The 24,850-nt window shown below is 53.9% G+C and overlaps 1 protein-coding gene across 9 annotated transcripts; it reads left to right on the plus strand.

Annotated features, from left to right (window-relative positions):
* Positions 1–2,151: 2,151 nt before the first annotated feature.
* MPP2 (MAGUK p55 scaffold protein 2) lies at positions 2,152–24,850 on the plus strand. 9 transcript variants are annotated; one of them, XM_036883177.2, is made up of 13 exons: positions 2,152–2,279; positions 4,875–4,938; positions 9,895–10,013; positions 16,999–17,151; positions 17,281–17,430; positions 17,800–18,027; positions 18,764–18,895; positions 18,999–19,104; positions 19,188–19,256; positions 19,481–19,642; positions 20,322–20,524; positions 20,898–21,026; positions 22,236–24,850. In XM_036883177.2, exons 2-13 carry the CDS (start codon positions 4,908–4,910, stop codon positions 22,410–22,412), a joined length of 1,659 nt encoding a protein of 552 aa, XP_036739072.1. In that variant the 5' UTR covers positions 2,152–2,279; positions 4,875–4,907; the 3' UTR covers positions 22,413–24,850. The 9 variants fall into 9 exon arrangements, with proteins under 9 accessions (XP_036739072.1, XP_036739078.1, XP_036739073.1 ...); XM_036883183.2 differs by having other exon boundaries at positions 9,895–9,995; XM_036883178.2 differs by lacking the exon at positions 2,152–2,279 and adding an exon at positions 2,286–2,612.

The following is a 24,850-nucleotide window of genomic DNA, read 5'->3' on the forward strand; positions in this document are numbered from 1 at the left end:
AACGTCACTCAAAACCCCTAATCTGGTGGAAATTAAGAACATCTACTTGAGTTTTATTTCTCTCAGTGCTCTGACTACCAAAGCCTTGCGGTGAACACCCACCAGAGAAGCACCTTGACTTCAGGGGAAGCAAGAATTGCCTGCACCCTTGAGATCTCTGGGTCAGAGGTAGGAGGAAGACAGAACTGATTACAGACTGCAGAGGGAGAGGACTCATCCCCTCTCTCCCCATCCCAACACTCCATCCCCAACTGCCTCCCCGCAGGAGGGCTGGTCTCTAACTGCCATGGGATGCACTGTGGACCCCTCAAACCTGCTTCCCTTCCCAGCTACTAAATTTCCCAGCAGTAGCACGCTCATTCCTTTAGGGCCCAGCTTAGAACACTTACTGCAACTCTGTTGCGATGTTCAGTTATACCACTTGAAAGTGCTTTTTGTGTCTGACACCCCGCTCCCAGACCTCCACCCTCCCCTGTGAGCTCCAGAAGATCAGGACTCACCCAAGCTGGTATCTGACTCAGTATCATTGAAGCTGGCACCTTGTGTAGAACGGAAGAGGAGCATCCTACTCTGCATGGAGAAATGTTTCTCCCCATTCTATAATATCATGGGGCTGTTGTGAGAATCAAACAATTTATCACTTGAACAGATGTGAGGAGCTGGCATTCTATAAAGTGTTTATTGGTGAGATACTGACTGACTGACTAATAGGGAGAGGCAGCTTGTAAAAATAATGAATTGGGCTCCATCTCCCTAGTGGGCCAGAATCTGGGATCCTTCTTTGTCCTGGGGTCCTGAATGGAATTGAAGGTTTGCTGTGGGTTGCTATGGAATAATAGTTGCCCCATAGTAGTAGTCAATACTTTGGAGGGATTCAAGATCCTACCATCTACCAGCCAAATGCAAATAGCTGTGTGATTCCTTGCCCAGAGGTGGACAGGTGAAAGTGGAGGATAGCCTTCCTTAATGGGAATGGGGACTTCTTCCTGAGTTGAAGTAGGAGGATCTTATGACTTGAAGGCAGAAGAAAGGGTTGGAAGCTGTATGCTGCAGAAGCCTCTGACTGGAGACCAAAAGCCCCCAATTCCAGTCCCTGCCATCTGGGGTCACTGACTAAGTTTCTTCTCCCTCAGTAAAGATGGAGAGCACTGAAACAGGGCTCTTAGTAGAGTTCAGCTCGGTTCTGTGGCTTTTCCCTATATACCAAAACCCATGCCCATCAGAGCTCGGGGTGAGCTGAACCTCCTGAGTATGGGGACCAGTCAACCCTGCTTCTGGAATGGATTCCCAAGTCAAACCCATTTCTGAGATTTACAAGCTAATTTCCAGGGTGCAGTCAGTCCATTTCAGATCTTAGGATCCCAGCTAGCAAGAAAAAGGGATAACCCCTGTGTATTCCAGAGGGCAACTGGAGGGGGTGGGGGCACACCAAGGTCAGAGAAATACAAAGTCTGGCCCAAATGCCCACACATTGAGCCAAGAGTGGTCTCTGGGCTGAACCTCCAGTATTCCTAGGCCATGCTTTATCTTCTGCCAGCAGGTCTGGGGTGGAGCCAGAGGATGGGCGAAGGCGGGCAACTAACTGAGTTTAACGCTTAATTCACTTATTGAGATGGGACTCTGAGACAGAATAGCCAGTTACTTCTTGCTGTATTTTGTAGACGGGTATGGACTAGCTCTCCAGTCCGGCTTAAAATAGGTCTCTAACCCCTTATCAAACGTTTCCCCTTATTTACAAGTTTTTCTAGAGAGTCTGGTATCTAGGAATCCACCACCCGAGTCCTTAAAAGCGGCCCCTGAGCTCGAAGCCCTATGGGGGTGAATCTGCTCCTTGGGGTCTCCCTAACCGCCCCCCCTTTCTCTTTCCTAGTTGGGAAGCAGGACAACGAGCAAAGGTGAATTACGCTTGGTTCTAAACTGAGAGAAGGGGACAGAGTAATCTTCCACCATTGCCCTTTTAAGGGACTGGGCACCGAGGGACACTAGGTCTCAGTACTTGCATCCCCAAGCGGGAAGTGAGCAGGGGGTCGTGGGCTGTGCAGTGTCTCTCAAAACACCACCTCCCCATCTGCCCACTAGCAGCTCGGAAAGACGACTTTCCTTCGGGTTGTCCCACCGCGTCCCTGTCTCCCTCCCCTCCTCCCCTCCTCTCCGTCTCCGCCCCCTCGCACAGAGGAGGCCTCGCCGCTTTAAGAGCTGGGCAGCGATCAGCAAGCAATAAATGCCAAGCGCTCGGCTGCGCCGGAGCCGCCCGGCGCTAGGGGCTCCCCGGGGTGCAGGTAGGCGTCTCCGGGCCCTCAGGCCAGCACCCACCCCAGAGTCCCTGTCTCCTCTTTGTCCTGACAAGGCACTTGGGGCCCTTTTCTCTGGGTCCTTTTTCCCAGGGCCCCTTTCCCCAGGCCCGTCTCCTCCCTCTCCACCTTCCTTCCCCTCCTCGGGTACCTCTAGAGGGAGACCAGACCCCTCTGCCCATAGACGCTGGGCCCCGCCCCCGGGGTGAGGGCTCCAAAGTGACGTCGGCCACCGTGCTAGCGAGCTGTGCGGGGCCGGGGTATCTGCGCCGCCTCTCCGCTGGCTGAGCGGATTCGGGGGACTTCGGAGCCGGGCATTACGTAAGAACCGCGCTGTTAGCGCTTCCGGGGGGTAGGGGCGCAAGACAGGTTGCGTGGATCCCCGTAGTCCCCCGGGCCTCTAGGGAGGCCAACACCTCAGTCTTCCCTGGGAAGAGGTCCTGGCTAGGGGTGCGCTGCATCTTCTGCGTCCCAGGCAGTGGGCTGGGGCGGGGCGGGTTCGGGGGCCAGGGTTAGGGCCCGGAAACCTGGGAGAGGATCGGTGCCAGGAGCGAGGATCCAGGGTCAGAAAGTTCGGTCAGCTAAAGCGGGGGGAGAGAAACGACGACGGGGGCGGGTGTGTGTGCGAGCAGCCGTTCAGTGACCTCATCCCCTCGTCTCCCGAGGGTGCGCTCTTAGAGAGCCTTCTTTGATGGCTCGCCACACGCCCCCTCCCCCAGGTCCTAGCGCCCAGCGTGTTAGGACTGGGCCTGTGGGGCGGGGGCGGTCTAAGCGTTAGTGAGCGCAGGTTTGCCCGGCCTCTGAGACCCTCAGCTCTCAGTCTGTCTACTCCTCCCCGAGACCTGTCCGTCTTATAAGGGCCTTTGTCAGACCTTTTCATCTACATCCCTTTGTAAGTGTATTGATGGAGGGGTGGGTGGGAGTTAGGAGGCACCTCCCGCTTTCGCGGCTGGCCCCGCAGCACCTACCCGTGATGTGGATAGGCTGGAAATGGAGGTGAGAAGGCACCTGGGCCCAGGCTTTTGGAAGCCAAGGTGCGGGTTCCCAGATGCCTGGGCACTGAACCTTGGCCCAGAGCCAGAATGGCTTGCCTGGCACTGCTGTTCTGCTGTGGGCACAGCCGGGCCCCGCCCTCTCGGAGGCTTGGGTGGGGGTGGGGCAGAGCTAGCTGGTGCCGTGGGAACAGACGCCCCAGGGAGAAAACCCTGGCAGGCCGGGCAAGACTTCTGGGGAAAGGATCCTCCGTCTCTTCCCACCCTCTACTCTCCACCCTCTAGAAAAGGAGGGCATCTGGGGTCCCCTCGGCTAGTAACTCAGTCTGGGAGAGCGGCGTCAGCCGGGAGAAGGCTCCCGCCCCCAGGTCGTCGGGACTTCAGCCGGGAATGGAAGGATCCCTGCTCGCTGCTCTCTAGGAACAGGGACGGCCGGGATTGGCACTGGGGGCTCTGGCTGGCACAGTAGATCCCGGGCATTTCTCCCAGCCTGGGTGCTGTCCTGACAGGCGGTGCCTTACCTCTCCATGAAAGCTCCTTTCTTGGCTGTCCTCGGGACAGATCCAGGAGGGGGGCTAGCGTTCCATCACCTTCGTAATTTTTGCTACCTGAGCTCAGGTGACCTTCAGGCCTGGGGGTGGGTGGGATGGGAGTAGAGAGGGTTTTATTAAAATCTGGTAGTGGTCCCTCTGGGAAGAATTTTTTTTCTGGGGGAGGTGAAATTGCAGCTCTCCCACACCCAGGGCCCAGAAGGCATTCAGTCCTAAAGTGGGCACTGCCAGCTGCTTCCCTCTACTCCCCCACCCCTGCTGTGAGCCGCTGCCTCCTGTTGTCATGGCAACGGGGAATTAAGGTTTTCACCAGCAACACATTCACCGGAAGGCAAAGGGAAGAAGTTTGGTGGGTTGCCCTCCTGCACCCTCCCCTGGAGAATGGGGGAGTCAACCCCAGCTTAGAAGGCCTTGGTTTGGGAACTGTGGCTGTAAACTCCATGTCTGGTTCTGCCTAGAGTCCCCTACTCTTTGTTCCAGCTCTGAGCTAAGAAAGGGCAAGGGGAGAAAGAGGAAGCCAGAGAGGCATTGGGGAGGTACGACATCGTTTCTGTCAGCCATCAGACAGATGTTTGTAGAGCATCTACACTGTGCTAGGTCTAAGTTCCAGAGGCAAAATAAAACAGATGTGGTTCTTGGCTTCATGGAGCTTACAGTCTGGGAGCACCCATCTTTCCTGCTTTTGACTCAAATTCTAGATTCTCACCCCCTCTCAAAAAATAAATAAACACAAGACAGATGGCAGGCAGAAACACAATATTTTTTAAGAGGCATAAAATGGGGGTTTTCACTGTAGCTGTCCTTATTGGCTTTATGACCTTGGGCACATCAGTTAGCCTCTCTGATCCTCTGTCTCCTCCTCCTTGGAGAAATGGGCATGTTACATCTGCTCTTCCTACCTCCCAGGGCAGTGCCATCATCCAGTCCCTGCAATGCCTTCTCCCTTCCTCTATTGGCCAACCTGAGGGAGGGCTCTCCCTGATTCCCTTCCCAATGCTTTGCCCTCGTGCTTTCTCATTGTTCTCTCCCTCCTCCTCTAGGAGAGACATTTCAGAGGCCTTGCCGACCTCACCATGCCAGTTGCTGCTACCAACTCCGAGTCTGGTAAGAAGGGGCTGAGGATGTCAGTTTGTATCAATGGTTCTGAGGGTGTCGGGCAGGGACTTAGTCACTCCCACAGGTCGCTGTAAGAACAGATTGTCCCCCACTGCTGCCCCACCCCGTCACTCAGTCATTCTTCAGGCAGCTTCTGTGGCCCTGGTGCACCTGCTCAAGGGTGGGGCTGGAGACACAGCACAACTCACCTCTGTGGAGAGCAGGGCATGCACCCTGCAGAGATGCCCCACACTGTTGCTGGAGGGCAGTGGCATAGGGCCAGGCTGGTTAGAGAAGTGACCCCTAGATGCAGGGTCTTGGAGGATGGCTTGGGGGTAGAGGGACAGCAGCAGCACAGCCAGGGGCTGAGGAGTCCACTGGGTGGTGCCCACCAGGTGGGTGGAGTAAACTAGCATGAGCTGGAGATGGGTGAATGTTCTGGGCCATAGGCAACTGGTGGTGGAGCATGCCAGAGTACGAAGCCTGGATTTGGTTCTGCAGGAGGTTTTAAGGCAAGGGAGTGGACCACTCAGACAAGCTAGGAAGGCTCAAAAGCAAGCGGCTTAACTCTTGGAGCCTGTGCCTCCTCTTCTGTAAAGAGGTTGATGTGAAACCCTAAGAGCACATTCCTATTGGGAATATTCACAATTATTGTGCTGTACTTCTGAGTTGTTACCTCATTAACCGGTAATCTTGAGTCAGCCACCTCTGTTTTAGGAACTAGTTTTCCCCATCTGTAAGATGAGGTCATGGGAAAAATCAGTGTTCTTAACTTTCCTTGGTCCTGGATCCCTTTGAGAATCTGGTGGCAGTTGCAAACTCTCATCATAGGCAAATGCTTCCATGCACAAAATCTGCATTTGGCTCCAAGGGTTCATTGACTTAAGTGCATTCAGGGACCCACCAGGTGAAGTTCCCTGTGCTAGAGGCTAAGGGCCCTGACAACAACTGTAGGCTGCTCTGGTTTTGCTCTGATTTGTCTGACTTCCCCCTGCCTGGATGTGTCCTGCCCATGCAGCCCCTTCACTTGCTACCTCTACAAGATGTTCCAGGCCTCCTGATTTGGGTAGAATGACTCCCTGTTTCTCCTTGCTGAGAAACTGAACCGGGAACACAAAGGCTGCTGTGAGAGGGCCAGCGCCTGAACTGTGGCATCCTTGTCCCCCAGGAAAGGCCTCTACTCCATGCAGTGGAGGAACTGTGCTAATCCCCCAGCTCCTGCAGCCTTGGGGGTTCAGTGCCTCCATCTCTTGTCCAGCCTGTCCCCCGGGGCTCCCTCACCCCGGCCCCTCCAGCCTGCCTAGGCCTCACCATAAGCTGCTTAGGGGTTAATTAAGCCCATCCCTGAGCCTGGATTAAAGGCCTCTCAATCTGGGGCTGCCCAGTAAACCCATTAATAGTGCCTGGTGGGGGTGCAGAAGGAGAAGACCTGCTGCAGGACACTTGATGGGGGTCTGGGGACAAGGGCCAGGGCAGGGAATGGAGCCCAGGGGTGTGGGTATGGGGCCTGATTCCTCTGAGGACTCCTGGGGCCCTGTTCCTCTCAGTGTTAGGCCATGGGCTGCTTCTGCATTCCCATATCAAAAGGAAGAAGGACAGGGGCAAGCTGTTTACCCTGTTGGGTTTCTTCTGTTAAAGGGACAGCTCCACCTGAAACAGGTGGAGTGTGACTCTAAGGCTGTGAGTCTCTTAGCCCTTCCCTCAGGCATGCTGTGTGCCCACTCCAGGGATGAATGAACTCCTGGCATCAAACATCTAATGGTGGGTTCTGCTCCTTCTCATTGGTGGCCATTACACTTCCTGTAGGTCTGATAGACAGCTGTGCCCCTGCTTCTGAGAGCAAGTTCACACTCCCCCAACCTTTCCTTTCCCTGGGAGATGCCAGCCTTGGCTCTGCAGAGAGTGAAGCAGAGGGTCCTCCGTCCACCCTTCCCCATGGGATACCCTGCTCATTGTCATTGTGGAGGGGGGAAATGGTGTGGGTGTATTGCTCTTGCAGAGGGACCCAACTCTATCCAGTACAGTGGGAGGGCCCTTTTCTGGAGGGTTGGGGTGGGTTAGGAGATGTGTGAGCGATGGCATGGGCTGAGAGTTCAGGGAACTTGCTCCCGAAGTCTCTACACCTGCAGCCTCACCCTTCCTTCCCCCTCACTTGACTCCCTCCTGTCTTTGAATCAAGGCTAGGATGTGGGGCTGTTTCAGGTGGAGCTGTCCCTTTAAATCTCTCTGGCATCCCTGGGTTAATAACCTGGTGTGTAATCCCTCCAGCTGCCATGGCAACCAGGGGTGAATTGCGACCCGGTGCCACTCCTTAGGGAAATTCCCGCTATCTGGTGGCAGCAGCAAGGCCTGGTGGTGGCCTCATAAGTACAGGGTCTCAGAGGAATGGAGGCACTGAGGTGGGGTAACGGCCAAGTTCCTTCTCCCTGGCCACCCTTGTCCCTCATGCAAGAGCCTGCTCTTTCCTATCCTCAGTTCCAAGATGCCTAACTTGCTTATGGGACATCACCCCCTTACCCAAGGAGGAGAGCTAATGGGAGATGGGGAGGGGGAGAAAGGCTTGAGGTACGCTTCCCTGACCACAGTGGTACCACCCACCTTTCCCTTCTTTTTCTCTCTGTTCCTCACCTCCCGCTTATGGCTAGCAGGTAGAGGGAGGCATTTGGGGCTTTTTTTTTTTTTTTTTTTTGCTTTGCTTCATGCCACAGTGGTGGCATTGCTCCTGGCAGACTGAGAGTCGTTCTTGGGGGGCTTCCTTTGATCCTGAGGGAGGATACTGTAAAGGGCACGGGGCATGGAAAGGGGGAGCAGACGGAAGTGGGAGGGCACGAGGAGGAGGTGGCTTGGGGTGTATTAGAGGTGGGACTTCTAGAAGAGGCGAGGTAGGGTAGGAGGCACAGAAGGGGCCACAGAAGATGGGACCAAGTCCGCACCCCGCTTGGGTTTCCGGCAGCTGGGCTGTGAGGGGAGGGTCTCTGAGCACCGCCCCAGTCCTGAAGGGGAGCACGCTCAAACCTCTTCTCCACAAAGCTTCTCTTAGCCACCTCCTCCGCACCCCCACCGTACTAAAAGGACGGGGATCGCCCACCTCCCCCTTCCCAACCCTTTTATAGCCCCTTCCCCACCTTCTGCTCGGAGTTTTGGCCAATCAGCAAGGCAGGCAGGGAAACTGAGCCTTGCTATTGGTTAATCCTGAGGAGGCGCTCCTGGAGTCCCGCCTCCTCCAGCGCTGCCCCCATCTGGCTCGGTGGGCGCTGACGGTGGCTTGAAGGCTACTCCAGGAGTCCCGGGGCTGGCAAGTGGGGGGCAGCCATGGCGGGTAGCCAAGGCAGCGGGGCCTCCTTGGAGGGTATATCGCTGGGGTCCTCTGAAGAAGCCGATCTCCGAAGGGAAGGTAGGGAAAGAAGGGTAGGAAGGCTGGGCGGAAAGCTGGCCTCTTATTCCCTCTTCTTGGGGTCTGGGTCATCTGGGGATGATGCCCCAGGAGCGGGCTAACGGGAGCCTAAGGGTCTGGGGCCATGGCCTGCCAGGAGAGCTGGTCTGGGCAAAGGGCACCAACCCCCCTGGCTCAGTCCTCCCCTCACCATGGGCTGGCAGATTCGGGGGTCCGTGTATGAGGATGGCTGCTGAGGGTGGATCCCAGGACACCCTGGCAAGGTGGGAAGGGTCCCTGCCCTGGCCTCTTCCTGAGCCCACTAAGGGCTTTGCAGGTTCTTGACCAGTGCCAAACCCAGGCCTGGGCAGGAGGAGCCTGGAGGGCAGGCTGGAATGTTGTTTCTAGGGAAGGTGAGTAGGAGGAGAGGGGAGAGGGTGGGAGACCAGGAGCCTCTGAACCGTGGGCCAGCTCGGTGCCCCCTCTTCTCCATCCCCTTCCCTCTTGGAGGAGGGGGCACTGACAAGAGCAAGGAGAGGTGCCAGAGACTGTGTTCACCCCTCCTCCTCCATGTCTTGGGTGCTGTTACACAGATGTAGGCGTGGGTGGCAGGGTGGCAGAGTAATGATACCCCCTGCCCATCTCTGCCCCCAGCTGGGCACACTCTGCTTTTCCCCTGGAACCTGCCTCAGCCAGGAGCCCCTCTCTCCACCCAGATCTCAGCAGCCACTGCTGTGACCCGTTGTCAGGTGCTCTCATGTCCTTGGTTATATGTCCTGTCCCAGGATGAGAGTTTGCTGGTCACCAGGTGACTTGGTTTAACCTCTGCCCTTGGGTACCCAAAGCCACCCCAGGTCTCACGGTGCCTATTTCCCCAGCTCCTGCCAATGTTCTGGACCTCAGCTTTGGCTTTGTGTGATCTATATTAATTTATGTTATTACAGATCATTGTCTGTCAGAGCTGAGGGTACTCTAGATACCTTCTAGTCTAACCCACCCATTTTACAGGAGGGAACAAAAAGACTGAGACCGATGAGAGACAGCGGCTTGTGAAAAATCACACTGAATTAGTGGTGCATTTTATACTGGATGCTGCATAGGCCCTGGCCTTCTGGGTGGCTGTCTACTTGACTCTGAGCCTGCACTCAGGGACATGCTCCAAGTTCTGTCTCTTTAACCACCCCGCCCCCCCACATGCAGGTGGCTGAGTCCTGGGGCTTCAGCTCATCCAGAGGTTGAGTAAGGAGCCTGTGGTTTTCTGGTTTAGGGCAGAACCTGGAACCTGACACCCGCTTCCCTTTCTCTCCTCCTCCCCCTTCAGAGTCCAGTTTCTCTTCCTGGAGCCTCCTACCTGCCCAGGTTGGCATACCTAGGCCTAGAGAACAGCCTAAGGAAACCATTTTCCTACCCCAGGGCCCCTGCTGCAGGCATTCAAGGGCCTGGAGTGCCCATGCTGGCAGGGAGGAAAATGCTGCTGGGGAGAGGCTGTCTTCTGGGGGACATGAGTGGGTGGGGTGGAGTTGCTGTGGTGTGTTTTGGTCTCCTGTGCTCAGCTGGTACCTGTGTGTCTCACTGCCTGCCCCTTCTCTCAGCCATGCAGCAAGTCCTGGACAACCTGGGATCCCTGCCCAATGCCACAGGGGCCGCAGAACTGGATCTGATCTTCCTTCGAGGCATTATGGAAAGTCCCATAGTAAGATCCCTGGCCAAGGTATAGTGCTCCAGGGAGGTGGGCGCAAGGGCACAGCCTTTGGAGGCAAAGTGGGGGATGGGTGTTAGCCACAGGGGGCCCTGGGAATGGGGCATGTGTGACACAGAAGACCGTTGGAGAGGGTCTTGCGTGAACATCCCTGCCCAGGTGATGAATCTGAGCGTCTGCAGTAGGGGGGCTGCCCCCACACCTGGCTGGTGAGTGTGTGGACATGCCCGTGTGGATGGATGTTGGGTGACTGCCAGCTTGTGGTGGGCATGATTGGTGGCTGGTAACATGCCTGTGCATTGGAATCCTCAGAGTTCGTCTTGCCTATCCCCCTGCCTTTGGGCGTTTTGTGCGATGTCTTTTTAAGGTCATTTGCGACACATCAAATGGGGGAAAGACTCACTGAAAGAGAAAGTTATTAAACAATCTGGTAATGGCAATGATATAAGCAGATATATGCAGTGTTTTGGGAACATGAAAAATAGATGCCTAACTGGCCCTGGGTGGGCAGGCAAGGCTTCCTGGGGGAAGGGCCACTTGAACTAAGTCTTGAAGTATAAGGAGGATGGAGAGGGGATTTGGGGCCACAGGAAGAGCTTGAGCAGAAACAGGTGAGAAAGCTAGAAAGATACAGGGGTAGGGATGGCAAGCTGCAGAGATGTGGGCAGGTTATGGAGGGCCCCGGGGCCTGGGCATTGACCTGTGACGTTCTGTGAGCAATGTGGAGCCTTTTGTGGGTTTTAAGTAGGGGCATGGTGATGGCCCTTGGATGTTTAGGAGCATCCCTTTGGTAGGGTTCCACGTGGAGAATGGTTGGAGTGTCCGATTAGGGGAGGCAGGCAGCTTTTTATTTGGTGGTCAAGGATTGTATTCATGTATTAAAAATGAAGACAAGGAATTATGAGCATTTCAAACACAGAGAGTATGAGCTCCATGAGGACAGGGATGTCTGTGTGTTTGGATCTCTGTGTCCCGGGGCCTGCAACAGTGCCTGGCATGTAGTAGATATGCCCCGAATACTTGTTGGATGAGTGAATACAAACGAGTATAGGAAATAATGTAATAGACCTCTGAGTACACATCTCCAGCCTGGGCATGCTGGCTATATATGCTTCAGTTCTTGCTCTTTTTGTTTTGGAAATTAGAAGTATCAAATAGCTAACGCCCCTCCCTTTCCTCATAGCCACTACTTTGCCTCCCTACAGGTAACCACTGGTTTGAGGCTGCTGATGTCCTCCCCCTGAATGTTTGCATATCTTGCCTATATATGTGTTTAGATGTGAACAGTACACCCCATTATGTATTCTTAAACTTTACATAATAAAGTAAGCCCATTAGATTTTTGAGACTTCTAGTTCATGTGAGTAATATAGTTATTGATGTAAGTATGGACATTGATAGATTCCTTTAACTGTGTATGAATGAGCCCAGTGAATTTATTTATTGGTTCCCCTACTGAGAGGAACTGATTTTCCTCTGCTAAGGACAGTGTGTCAGTGAACATCCTCATATCCATCTGCTTCTGCACATGTGTGAGAGTTTCTCCAGGGTGGACACTTGGCAATAGAGTTGCTGAATAAGCACATTTTGATCCTCAACATCTGTAACCTCCCAAAGCCAATTTCAGAGTTGGGTTTATTAGATCACATTATCTCCGGGTCACTTTAGCAATTTCTTCTACAGTGAGATAGCCAGTGAAATAAGGAGAGTTCCCGGGTGGCAGAATCTCAGAGTTAGAAGGTCCTCTAGCCAGCCCCCTCCAAAGCATGACCCCCCTTGACAGCATTGCTGTCTGGTGGCTCTGTCCGATCCGTTTGACAGCTCTCCAGTGACGGGACTGCCGCTGGTCATCTTGTCGTTCACTCAGTCATCCACCATCTGTTTATCAAGTATTGATTGTGTGCTCACCGTGTCCCAGGCACAGTGTTGGGGCACAGTAGTGAACTGCCAGATGGGTTGTTCTGACGGAGCCCAAGTCTATTGTCTTCTCACTGAGCCCTGCAATGTCCCAGTCCTGGGACCTCACAGTACAGCCTAATTGAGAAGTCACCAATGTGCTTTATCAGCCTGTTAAAACTCTTTTCTTCAGAAATGTTCTTGGGGATAAGCTGGTCATAATTCCTAGTATGGTTCTAGATGCATTAAGCTAGTATGGTTCCAGATACATAAAGTGTGGACATTTCTGAGACCCCCCCTGCCCAAGAGAGGCCAATGGGCTAAGGGAACCCAGGAATGCTACTATATCTAGTTGTGAAACACATAGGAAGAGAATTCCCTTAAAGGCCTGTCTGAGCTCATGATGGGGCACTCCCATTCCCTTACATGTAACCTTTTGCCATGTAACTTGCCAAAAATAGTGTCTTTCCACTCTTCAATCTGGGACTGACCTCATGACTTGCTTTGGACAATAGGACCTACTTATTCCTTCTCACCAATTTTAATTTTTGTGTATACATAGACAAATTTCTAACCTAATAGACAAAGTTCTTTGATCAAAGATGCAGCTGGAAAAATTTGTTTTTCCTGGCAAAGTGGCCCAGAAACCCACAGGAACAGAGTCAAGTTGGAACCACATGTGTTAGCTATTAGCTTCCTTCTCTTACCCCCAGGGAGTGGGGCTTGACTCTCCTCTCTGGGGATGTGGCAGACAACTGTCAGCATCAGTGTCAGCGGGGCAGGGCTAGTAGATGTGGGATCAGGAGGAGCAGGGCCTGAGGGGATAAATCCAGAGAGTTAAAGGCTCTGGAGGGCAGTTAAACCTGGCAGGCAGATCATAAATCCAGGGGGTTGGCTGCAGGCAGCAGGTGGCAGTCCTGGCAGGTGGGTGACATCTGGGAGGGCTGGCGTGGATCCAGCAGCAGGTGTTCCACCAACAGGTAAGGCCAAGGTGAAGAATCCAAGGCAGATGGTAGTCAGCAATTCAGGCAAACTGTTGCCAGTTAGGACACCTGTCAGTCAGGTGAGGCTGTGGTGAGAGAGCTGGTGAAGCAAGACAGGAGCCTAGAAGGATGAGAGCCCAGGGCAGTCACTGAGAGACTGACCAGGGGACATGGCAAGCAGAGGCTACAGTGGTGGCGAGCCCAGTGTATCAGTTAACTTCTGCTGAGTGGCAGACCCCAGTGTAGTGGCTTAAAACAACCATGATTCGTTTCTCATGATTTCGTGGATTGGTTGGGTGGTTTTTCTGGCCTGGACTTGCTCTGTGAGGGTGAGTGGTCTAGGATGGTCTCTTTCCATATCTGATGTCTTGCTGGGGAGGCTGCAATGTCTAGGATGGTACCGTCTCTCATCCTCTCAGAGGCCAGCCCTGGTTTCTTCACCTGGCGGTCTCCGCAGCAAGGGAGGACAAGCCCCAAGTCCCAAGCCTCTGCTTGCATCACATTTGCTAATGCCCCGCTAGCCAAAGCAAACCATATGGATGAATCCAAAGTGTAAAGTGCCCTTACCTTCTGGTACACCACTCTCTGGGACTTCTGTCAGTTTTTGAACTGTTTAATGATTTAATGATGAGCCTGGGCTTTAAATGAGAATTCCCTGTCTTCTGCCAAGATCAGAGAGTTTGTGTGGGAGGGCAGAGGAAAAAGCTTTCAAAGATTGGCTCTGCAGCGTGTCTGCATTTCCAGCCTGCTTATAGCTCTGCATCAGGATCTGGCAAACCTGGGTTTGAGTGCTGGCTGGGTCCCTGGCCCGAGGTTCTGGTCTGTAATAAGCTTGAGCCTCTGCTGTGCTGAAGATAATTTTCAGAGCAGAATTAAGTAAATGGTTGCCACAGAAATTCAAAACTGCTCTCCTGGTTGTGGGGCCTGGTGCCTCTAATACAGTAGTGTGTGCCTGTACCAAGAACATGCTTTCTAAATATAGGTGCCCAGATGGTGATACCATAATTGTGGAGGAGCTCAGAGAGTCAGAAAACTTTGACTGGAGCCCTAGTATAAACCAGTGAGCTATGTGCTATTAAGGAATTTATTTTACCCATTCAAGCCTCAGATATGTTATTGTGAAAATGGCCTTAAATACTACTAACCCACTGGGATTGTTGTGATACTTAAATGGCATAGTATTTTGCAATGTGCACTGCTTCACCTTGGAGCATGTACCCACCTGGGAACATCTCCCATGCCCCAGCAGTTTCCTGGGAGAAGCTCTCACATGTGTACCAGGAGAGGAAGACAGGAATGTTCATAGCAGCACTGTTCACTGTGGCAAAACCTGAACCGACCCAGATGATTCCCAAGGAGAGAGGAGATGAATAACACAAGGCAAATCTGCACAGTGGGATATAACACAGTGGTTAAAATGAATGAACTAATGGGATGTGGGGCAAAAAGAATGAATCATAGCAAAATAATATGAAGTGTGAAATAGTGAGATATGTTATCTCTTAATATGAAAAATGAGAGTAAATCTTAGCAAAATGATAATAGGTAAAAAGAAAAAAAACAAGTGAAGTAATTTTTCACTTAATTTCTTAAGTGAAAAAAAATCAGGCCCATGGGGATTATATATATATATATGATAAAAATAGGTATCATAACTCCCTTTTCAAAAGTAAAATAACCAAAAATATTAATTTAAGGAATATGTCAAATACATTTAGATACAATGAAACTATGTAAAATGAGAAACCAGGACATGATGAACACAGGGAATCAAGAGGATGGTTTCTGTGAGTAGATGTGTAGGTGGGACGTGTGGTTAGATGTAGGATATTGTCAAGGTCCTCATTGAGATTTGAGTAGTGGGTTCTTAGATCCTTGTTATATTACTACAAAAATATCTGATTTAATATCAGCTAACTTTTTAGAAACCTTCCTTTTGGAAGTCATGCGCAAACCAATGATGAGAGCATACCACAAACCAAGGGTATGATCAATTCAATTCTGAGTGTCCAAAGTTACACAAAAGTGTGTTGCAAATCCTGAAGCGTGTTGTGTGTTCTCAGCACTGGTCAATTGCCTGTTTAGATCAGCCTGCTGTAGTGTTTCTTTTGTATTTGAATGAGTAAATGTTTAAAGTTTCATCTGGGCTGGAAAGGTTGAGAGCTTGGAGAGCTGAGCTTTTCCATGTGTGGATAAGACACCCACGTGGCCAGGAGGAATCATAGTTCAGTCTGCAGGGTGGGGTCATTAAGTCAGAGGTGGGAGGTAAGTGGCTTGGGAGACACCCTGGCTTCCCTCTTGGTTAGATGAGGGCTCCTGGGAAAACTTGTCCTCCCATTGGTGGAGCAGCAGATGCTAACTAAGGCTGAAATGGGTGACCTTTATGCTCCTAGGACAGAGCTAGCTCCTCTTAACCTGAAAGGACAGGGCCAGGATACCTGTGGCGAGAAGGTTGCATGCCTGGGTGCCTTTGTTCATTCTTGAAACATAGCTCCTGGGGCCCTGGCCTCCCAGCATTGTCCTAGACACTGATGACAGAGCCAGGGGAGGTCCGTGGGCTGTGCAGAGCTAAGTGACTTAAGCATCACATAAGGTTTGGTGGAACATTCCAGGGCATGTCCTTGCCCTCCAGCTTCTGAGGAACATCAAGGCACAGCAAGGCTCCCACGGCTACTCCTTTGACCCTCCGGTTGTGTTTCCCCAGCAGGAACGCTCTGCCCAGCCAGACTCTGGCAGTCAGTCTGAAGTGCTGCCCACCTGGCGGAGGACGTTGGTTTAGGTAACTGGGCCAGCATGCCTCCCCATGTGGAATGCTGTTCTCCTGGCCTATTTGGGGAGGAGAAGACAGAACAGAACTAGCCTTTATTGAGCACCTGCTGTGACCATCTCATTGAATCCTCAGAGTATCCCTGTGGGTGTTATTAAAATCTCCCCATCTCATTGACTTGAAAAACTTTTTATTACGGAAATCTGTAAAAACATCCCCTGAACCCCATCATCCAGTGCCCTGCTTCAACATTTAATAACTCATGACCAGTCTTGTTTTATCCATACCACCACCTACGTCCCTTTCTCCTAAGACCTGCCTGGGCTTAAAAGTGTCCTGAAAGACCAGAAATCACTGAGATCTTTTTTAGATTAAAAAGAGAATAAAAAAAGATGTGACAATCAGATGTACCACATGGTCCTTGGTTAGACTGTTGATAAGAAAAGAAAAACTCTCAGGGATATTTTGGGGGCAATAGTGAACATTTTAAACATGGACTATCTAGTAGAGAATATTATGTCAATGTGTCAGTGTGGAAGTCCTTGCAGGTGATAATGGTGTTGAAGTTTATGGAGTAGATGTATTTGTTCTTAGGCAATGTAGGCTGAAGTATTTTGGAATATAAAGTGACTTGTGGCTACAACTCTCTTTCAAGTGATTCAGAGGGAAAAAAGTCTTCATACATATCCCTGAAATGGGGCTCCTTTCTTCCCAACCCTCTGGCATAGCTCTCCCCGCTGGGCTGGTCACTGGCAAAGGCCTCCTTTTCCCTTCCCAGAGCACCTTGTCATGGAGCTCAGAACAAATAGGTGCAGGGTCCTCTCCTGGGACCGTGTGCTGATTTCTTGTCTCTCCCTCAGTGGGAGCACTGGGCTGAAGGACAAGAGACCCAAGTTTAAGTCTCCATGACCTTGAACAAGTTACTCCACCTTCCTGGCTTCCGTACTCATGCTCCAGGGTGTCCAAGACCCCATCCAAACGTGATGTCGGACGGAAGAAGCTGTCCTTGAACTCAGATGCTCATAGGGTCCTGGGGGCTAGCTTGGCAATTTTAAAGGCCTTCTTTGGCAAGAGGATGGAAAGTACTTGTTCTTTGGATTCTCCTTTCCCTAAACTGGGTCCTAATCACTATTTGGGGGCAGAAGGGAGAAAGCAGGGTGAGTGTGCGCATGGGTGAGGGTGCTTGTGTCTGAGTGAGCGAGGATCTGAAGCTGATGCCAGGAGCAGTGCCGTGAGTGGGCTCTAAAGTCAGGAGTTGAGCATAGGGAGATGCCTGGAGCTGGTGGGCCACTGCTGGTGACCCGGGGCTCTTGGGGAAGCAGGGCCTCATCTGTTCTGCCCCCACCCCCAGGCCCACGAGCGGCTGGAGGAGACGAAGCTGGAGGCTGTACGGGACAACAACCTGGAGCTAGTGCAGGAGATCCTGCGGGACCTGGCACAGCTGGCAGAGCAGAGCAGCACGGCGGCAGAGCTGGCCCGCATCCTTCAGGAGCCCCACTTCCAGGTTCTGGCCCAGGGCTGGGGTGACAGCTGGGACAGGCTCTGGGGAAGGGCTGGCAGGATGTTAGAGTTGGGATGGGGAGGGACCACAGGGACTGCTCAATGGCCCCTCCTCTTCCCACCACCTCCCCAGTCCCTCCTGGAGACGCACGACTCTGTGGCCTCAAAGACCTATGAGACACCACCCCCCAGTCCTGGCCTGGACCCCACGTTCAGCAACCAGCCGGTGCCTCCCGATGCAGTGCGCATGGTGGGCATCCGCAAGACGGCTGGAGAGCATCTGGTGAGGGTGCTAGACAGGGCCCGTGGGGGTGCCCAGAGTGGGGATTGAGAACAACCAGTGGGGGCCCAGTCTGGTCAGGAGAGCACTGACCATGAAGATGGGATCAGTCTTGCCCAGGGACGGACCCATGCAGACCCAGGAGACCTCAGACACTGTGCATATGAGCTGCACACTTAGATGTGCCAGGACCCTCTCCATTCTGCCTCCATTAGTGCTCCTGTAAGTGAAGAATTTGGGCAGAAGGATGGAAGACAACTCTGAGGGAGGGGACAGACAGGTGGGGATGGGACCCAAGGGGCTATTAGGAGGCTTTTGAAGATTCTGACTTAGAACAGTGAGGTCTCATCCTACCTGCCTTCCATCCCCCAGGGCGTGACATTCCGTGTGGAGGGTGGTGAGTTGGTGATCGCCCGCATTCTGCACGGGGGCATGGTGGCTCAGCAAGGCCTGCTGCACGTGGGCGACATCATCAAGGAGGTGAATGGGCAGCCAGTGGGCAGCGACCCCCGAGCACTGCAGGAGCTCCTGCGCAGCGCCAGTGGTAGTGTCATCCTCAAGATCCTGCCCAGCTATCAGGAGCCCCATCTGCCCCGCCAGGTGGGTTCTTCCACCAGCTCCCCAACCCAGCATGAGGCCCAAGGAGTGGCGGAGCCTCCCAGCTGCCAGGGTCCCAGGTCCCTGGTGGAGCCCTACTCTCAACTGGTGTGCTCAAAGCAAGGCAGGGGGCCGGGCCTGCAGGCTGGGGTCAGCTCATCCAGCCACCTATAGGTTTCTGCACTTGGTGTATTTGCACTAGTCTTGGGCACTCATGCGCATGTGCAAGGGATTTGCCTGCATTCTACACTACTGGAGTGTGCCTGCCTGTGTGTGTGTGTGTGTGTGTGTGTGTGTGCGCAATCAGGTTGTTGTGTGTCCTGTACAGCTGCCTTCTGGTTGGTGGACTGTGGAGAGGCCCTTCCAATTGTAGAGGGGCTGGGGGGAGAAAGGGGTCCTGTGTTAGGTTATGCCCCTTACCCAGTGATCCTGCCTCCTCCTCAGTGGTTGGGGACATGGCCTCAGGACTAAACAGATCCCCCATCCCTCTGAGTCCTTTTGTTTTGGATGCAAGGGAGACTGGTACCCACCAAGGAGGCAGGCCAGGCAGGCCTGGGGGCATCACACCTCTAGAGGGGCATGCTAGGGCCTCTTTCATCTTTGCCAAGGGAGTGGGGAGAGGGTGGGCTATGTGGCATTTACCTCAGGGGGAGGCATTGGGTAGGGGATAGTCTGAAAGGATAGTCTCCTTCAGCCTTTCTCTGCTTCTTCCCTTGACCCTTCACCCATCCTGGCCCAGGTGTTTGTGAAATGTCACTTTGACTATGACCCTGCTCGAGACAGCCTCATCCCCTGCAAGGAAGCAGGCCTGCGCTTTTGTGCTGGGGATTTGCTCCAGATTGTAAACCAGGATGATGCCAACTGGTGGCAGGTGAGCCTGGGTGCCTATCTCTCCAGGTGTGGTGTGTGGGGAGGAGGTGAAGGCTTGGAGAGATTTCTCACTCAGGCAGATCTTTGTCCCATATTCATTTCAGGCATGCCATGTAGAAGGGGGCAGCGCTGGGCTCATCCCCAGCCAGCTACTGGAGGAGAAGCGGAAAGCCTTTGTCAAGCGGGACCTGGAGCTGACACCCACCTCAGGTATGAGGGTCCCCACACAGACCCCTAATCTGGGATCTGACACAGCCCTGCCTGGCCTCACTTGCCCATCTCCCTATGGCCAGGGACCCTATGTGGCAGCCTTTCAGGAAAGAAAAAGAAGCGAATGATGTATTTGACTACCAAGAATGCAGGTGGGTGCTGGAGGCCCTCTGCACTGTCCCCGTCCCTCCCCACGCCAATGACTTGTGCAGATGCTCTCCTGGCTCTGATGCTGCCAGTCTTGTCCTAGGCCCTGCACAGTTCTCTCTGCTGCACCTGGCCCCAGCCCTCTCCTCCTTGGCCTCCCTGAGAGCCCAGCCCCACCCCTTCCACTTGATGAGCAGTATGATGAGCAGTACCATCTTCCTGTATCCAGAGTTTGATCGCCATGAGCTGCTCATTTATGAGGAGGTGGCCCGCATGCCCCCCTTCCGCCGGAAAACGCTGGTGCTGATAGGGGCTCAGGGTGTGGGCCGGCGCAGCCTGAAGAATAAGCTCATCACGTGGGATCCAGATCGCTACGGCACCACTGTGCCCTGTGAGTGGGAGCTGGGCTGTGCTGGGCTGGGGGTGGCATGGCAGGGATCAGGAGCTGCCCTGGGGCCAGGGCTGGGTCCACTCAATGGGCAACTGCAAGGAAACCAGGTCAAGTGGTACTTTTTGGTGTGAGTTTTGGCGCGTGCGCCCTCTGTGGGTTGGTGGGGAAACTGCAGGCCTGGGAAGCTGTCCCTTGAACCTGTGGCCAGGTGTGGTGGGCAAGCCTTGCCTTTCTCACTCTTGTGCTTCATTTACTAAAAGCCCAGCCAGGAACCTGTGTGAAACATGTGGCCTTGTGGAAGACAGGACTTCTTGATGTCAGAACCAGCTGGGGTTCTTGTTCCTGGAGGCAGGAACCTGAGTGCAGACCCCAGGTCTGCTTCTGCTTGGCCTTTCTGTGTGGTTTATGGGCTAGACATTGCCCTCCATGGACCTCAGTCCCCCATCTGTGAGCCCTGGGTTAGAGAAGTGGTCTCTGGAGGCCCTCTCAATGTGGATGTTGCAAGTGTCTGTGAGCTCTAGGGGTGAGGGAGAGGGCTGGGTGTGTGGCCAGATAGCAGAGCTGTGAAGGTAGTGGGCAGGCTGCACCTCCAGAGCTGCGTGGTCCATGCGGAACAAATGTATATGTGTGTGAAGCGGTGTGGTCTACCTGTGCTCATTTGGCCCCTCCTCCCCCCTAGACACGTCCCGGCGGCCCAAGGACTCAGAGCGGGAAGGCCAGGGGTACAGCTTTGTGTCCCGTGCAGAGATGGAAGCTGACATCCGTGCTGGGCGCTACCTGGAACATGGTGAATATGAGGGCAATCTCTATGGCACACGTATCGACTCCATCCGGGGTGTGGTCGCTGCTGGCAAGGTGTGCGTGCTGGATGTCAATCCTCAGGTACCTGCCTGTGCTCCTTTCCAACCTGCCCAATATTCTCTCTGGGTACTCTGCTTCCCCGCAGCACTTTCCCATATATTTCCAGGCACTTGTCTCCCAAGCATCCCCATATAACCCCTCAACTATTTTAGGGACCAAGCCCACCCAGAATCTCTTTCAGCCTCCCAGATCCCCCATTCCTCCAGTCTCCTCCAGTTACCCCATCCCCAACCACCTGCCATCTGTGCTGTACCATCCATCCCCAGGACTCATCCCAGGACCCCAGGTACCCCTTTCTCATCCATTCCCAGGCACCTTTCACCCCAGCTGTTCTTCCTCCATCTCTCAGGATGTCTGTGGCAATATTCTCCCTGACCCTCCTCTTCTCCTGCAGGCAGTGAAGGTGCTGAGAACAGCTGAGTTTGTCCCTTATGTGGTGTTCATCGAGGCCCCCGACTTTGAGACCCTGCGGGCCATGAATCGGGCTGCACTGGAGAGCGGGGTATCTACCAAGCAGCTCACGGTGAGGGTTCTGAGGTGTGGTGGGAGGGGTCTGATGGCTGCCTGGAGTGGGGATGGCTGGAGCTGTTGGAGAGACGGAGGTGGTGTCATGGAAGGGGACAGGCATCCACCCAAGTATCAGTGAGGTGGGACTAGCCTTTCCCACTTACAGGTATGGAAACAGGTGTGAATGAGGAAGTGATGTGCCCAAAGTCTCAGAGGCAGGGGCCCAGCCAGCCTGGGGTGCAGGAGCTTCTGCCAGGCCCACTGCTTGGTCAGCTCTGTGGGACAGTGCTTATCAATGGAACCCTAAGGGCCAGTGGGAGAGACCTGTGGGCTGAGGTGGACCAGGTGGGCTCAGGGCTATTTACAGCTGGGGGAAAGGCTGAAGTGAGGGAGGAAGCTGGAGGCTGAAAGGTTGGCTGGAGGGCTAAGTTACCATCGGGGAAGAGAGTTTCAAGTTAGATGTTGCGTGATTCCAGGGGACTCACCTCCCCCAAGTCCCCCAGGGAGCCGCCTTCCCTGGAGGTGTAGGGTTGTCCAGCTCTTAGCTCAGGGGTCCCCCTGCTGGTCACAAGTGGTACTGCAGCACTCCGGTCCGGAAGACGCTGTGTGGGCTCGTCTCCCCTAGGCTGCTCTCCCCCGGCCACGGAGCCACGGAGCTGCTCGGGAGGCTCTACGGCTCCCACCTCGGCTTATTTAAGCCAATATGCAGAGCTCCCTTCCTACCTCTGCCTGGCCAGCTGGCAGCTTCAACTGGGTCTGGGGTGGGGGTTCCGTGGGCTCGTGTGTGTTGCTCTAGGAGTAGCAGATGCCTCACAGGCTACCTTGGTGAGGGGCCTGGTCAGACTGGAGGGAGCCCTGGCTTTGGAGTCAGGCTGACTGTGTTCAGTCACTGGCTGCGTGACCTCTTTGTCCCGCAGTGTCCTCTGCTGTGGGTGGGGAATAATTAGTCCTGCCTTGCAGAGCTGTGCAGAAATGTAGAGCTGTTACTGCCTGCCTGGCACTTACCAACGGTGATTTCCTGCCTCTTTCCTTTCACTCATCTGTCTTCCCATGGTTGCAGGACAGCCGCCTTGGCATGCAGGGAGGGCTCCTGCGTCTCAAGCAGGGAGTCTGCACCCACCATGCTGGCTGGGCTTTAGGGAGCAGGCTAGATGGGGGAGGCTCTGGATCCCCTGGTGGCAGGGGTGGGGGACACTGACAGAGGGGAGTCCCCTTGTGCCGGCAGGAGGCAGACCTGAGGCGGACAGTAGAGGAGAGCAGCCGCATCCAGAGGGGCTATGGGCACTACTTCGACCTCAGCCTGGTCAACAGCAACCTGGAGAGGACCTTCCGTGAGCTCCAAGCTGCCATGGAGAAGCTGTGGATGGAGCCCCAGTGGGTGCCTGTCAGCTGGGTGTACTGAGCTCTTCGCCTGGACTCGCCTCCTCTGGGTTGTGACCCAGAACGCTGAATCCATCCCTTTCCCCAGCTGTGACCCCCCAGCCATGATCCTTTGCTTCCATCCCTGGCAGTCTGGCTCTCCCTGGATAATGGCTCCTAGTGGGCTGAATCTGGCTTCAGTGCAGAGGTGTGCACTGCCAGGGAGGTGGGTGTTCATGCGGTACCTCTGTGCCCAGGTGCTGCCCAATCCCCATGCTCACTGGCCATCAGATGCCTCTCTGAGGGCCATGCTGTGCCCAGGAGTGTATCAGAGTCACTTCCTTAATGCTCAGTCCAGGGAAGAGAAAAGCTGCTTTGGGACCATGTGGTCAGTAGGTACACTGCCCCCTGCCACCTCTCTCCAGTCCCCTAAAATTCTCCTCTGGACTGGCCACATCCACCCTATTCCTGGGCACCTCCCATTTCACCCGAGCAGCCTAGTAGCAGGCCTTAGGCTGTTTCCATGTGGCCAGGGGGTGCCTGGGTGGTGGTGCCCGCCTGCTGCCATCCTGAAGGCTGGAGGAGCCAGAGCCAGAGCCAGTTGCCACAGCCGGGGAAGAGGGCTGCTCTGAGCTCCTCCAGATGAGGCAGCATCCCACAAGCACACGTGGCCCTGTGCTTCCCCATCCACAGCTTTTCACTGCCGAAGTCTCTCGCAGACTTCTCCAATGTGCCCCTGGCAGGTCAGCTCTGCTCCCTGCAGGGCAAGGCTGGCAGGAGTCAGTGGGCTCACCCAGGGAGGGGTGGTTTGCAGGCTGAGCTCAGCAAGAGGAGCCTGCTGCTACTGGCCGAAGAAGGGCTCCATGCTCTCCATGGCCCATGCTGGGGACATGTCCGGCTCCCCGTCCATGGTGATTGTCCATATTGGTCTCTCTGGCTGGTCTGTCTGGCTTCTTAGGTGGCCCATTCACATCAGGGCTGCCTGGGGGGCTGAGGAAGGGTGCAGAGGGGCCCTCCGTGGAGCATGGGCTTGAAGGATGTTTGTGCTCTGGCAGGCTCCTCATTGCACAGCTCCAGGGGGCGCTGTCCACACTATTTCTGTGCAGCTTATGTCCCACGTGCTGCAGTGCCTAGTCTGAGTTTCTGCCACTGGCATGTGTGCATCAGGTTTGGTTTTGGCGAGGAGAAACAAAAGGGTGGTTTTGCTTTGGAGATCACTCTTTGGGTCCCCTTTTTGAGGTTTCTTATCAGCCCCCATTTCTTATGAGACCCTTATCCCAGATTTCAGAGCCTTGGCCCTCCCCAGATGTCTTCCTTCCCCTCTCCTATTGTCTGTCTATCCTAAATGCCACCCTCCATTCTTTGGGGAGGGCAATTGTGGAAAATAGGAAAATCCCTTTTAAGTAAAGAATGCTGCCCTAGACTTCTCCAGGCATCTCATCCCTCATCCTTCTCTGTGATCCTTCTGGGGTGAGCTGTCCTTGCAGGTCATCTCCCCAAAGCCCCAACCCCTGGTCCCTGTGCTTCCCAGCCTAATCAGTCTTCGTTGCAGCATCAGCCCAAGCTGGCCCTTGAACCACTGTGTGCCCATTTCCTAGGGAAGGGGAGGGAGAAGAAACGGAATATTTATTACAAAGTTAGAAATATATTTATTATAATAGGGATCTCATTACATTTGCATAGATATGCAAATGAGATGTAAAGGTCACGCATGCTCCCACCTCATTTGCATAGCTCTGCATCCACTGTGCAGTCATCTTTATACTCGTCTTTTCCCTAAGTCTATGCTTTTTTTGTCCTCCATTCAGCTCTTCCTTGGTCACCCTCACCCTCAGCCCAAGGTGACCGGGAGTGGGAAGAAAATGGTAGTACTTACCAGCTGACCTCAGGTCTTGGTTTTATTTGCCTGTACCCACCTCACCTGGGGAAATTGGGAGTAGAGATAACAAAGGATCTGTTGTTGTAGACACTCCTTTCCCCACTGGTTAACCTCCAGAATCCCCTGACCCAGAGACCAACCAGTGGTGGGGATATGGGGGGGTTCAGGTTCCCTGCTGGGGAGTTGGTGCCTGGCCTTTAAGGGCAACTCTCCAGTGTTGATGCTGTTCTGACACATTAATCTCTAGTGTGTGTGGGGGTGCATCTGGGCTCTACTGCCTCCCTAGACCCCTCTTTTCCTGTTTCTGTCCCTCTCTGAACTGTGTCCTACATCTGTTGCCCAAGCCCCACCGCATGGGCCAGGGCTGGGTTGGAACAGGTGTGGGTGCCCACCGCATTAGCCCTCTGACTCTGTCTTCCCTCGTCCCATCGTGGATACTTGGATTTTCAGGACCTCAGGATGATGAGGACCTGCTCCCACTGTCTACACTCGGTCCCAGCCCAGCTATCCTTCCCTGTGCCCCTCCCTCAGCCATCCGATTCTTCAACTTTTTCTCTGACTGGTTTTCTCTTTTTCTTTGATTAAATGTGAAAGAAAGCAAA

This window comes from Manis pentadactyla, chromosome 4, assembly GCF_030020395.1.
Source record: "Manis pentadactyla isolate mManPen7 chromosome 4, mManPen7.hap1, whole genome shotgun sequence".
Lineage (NCBI taxonomy): Eukaryota > Metazoa > Chordata > Mammalia > Pholidota > Manidae > Manis > Manis pentadactyla.

Bases quoted from the DNA above. Each gene is read 5' to 3' on its own strand.
- MPP2 (XM_036883175.2), top strand. From the start codon at position 8,242: ATGGCGGGTAGCCAAGGCAGCGGGGCCTCCTTGGAGGGTATATCGCTG. The intron at 10,014-16,998 runs GTATAGTGCTCC...CCCCACCCCCAG, and splicing joins TAGTAAGATCCCTGGCCAAG to GCCCACGAGCGGCTGGAGGA. The intron at 19,643-20,321 runs GTGAGTGGGAGC...CCTCCCCCCTAG, and splicing joins CTACGGCACCACTGTGCCCT to ACACGTCCCGGCGGCCCAAG.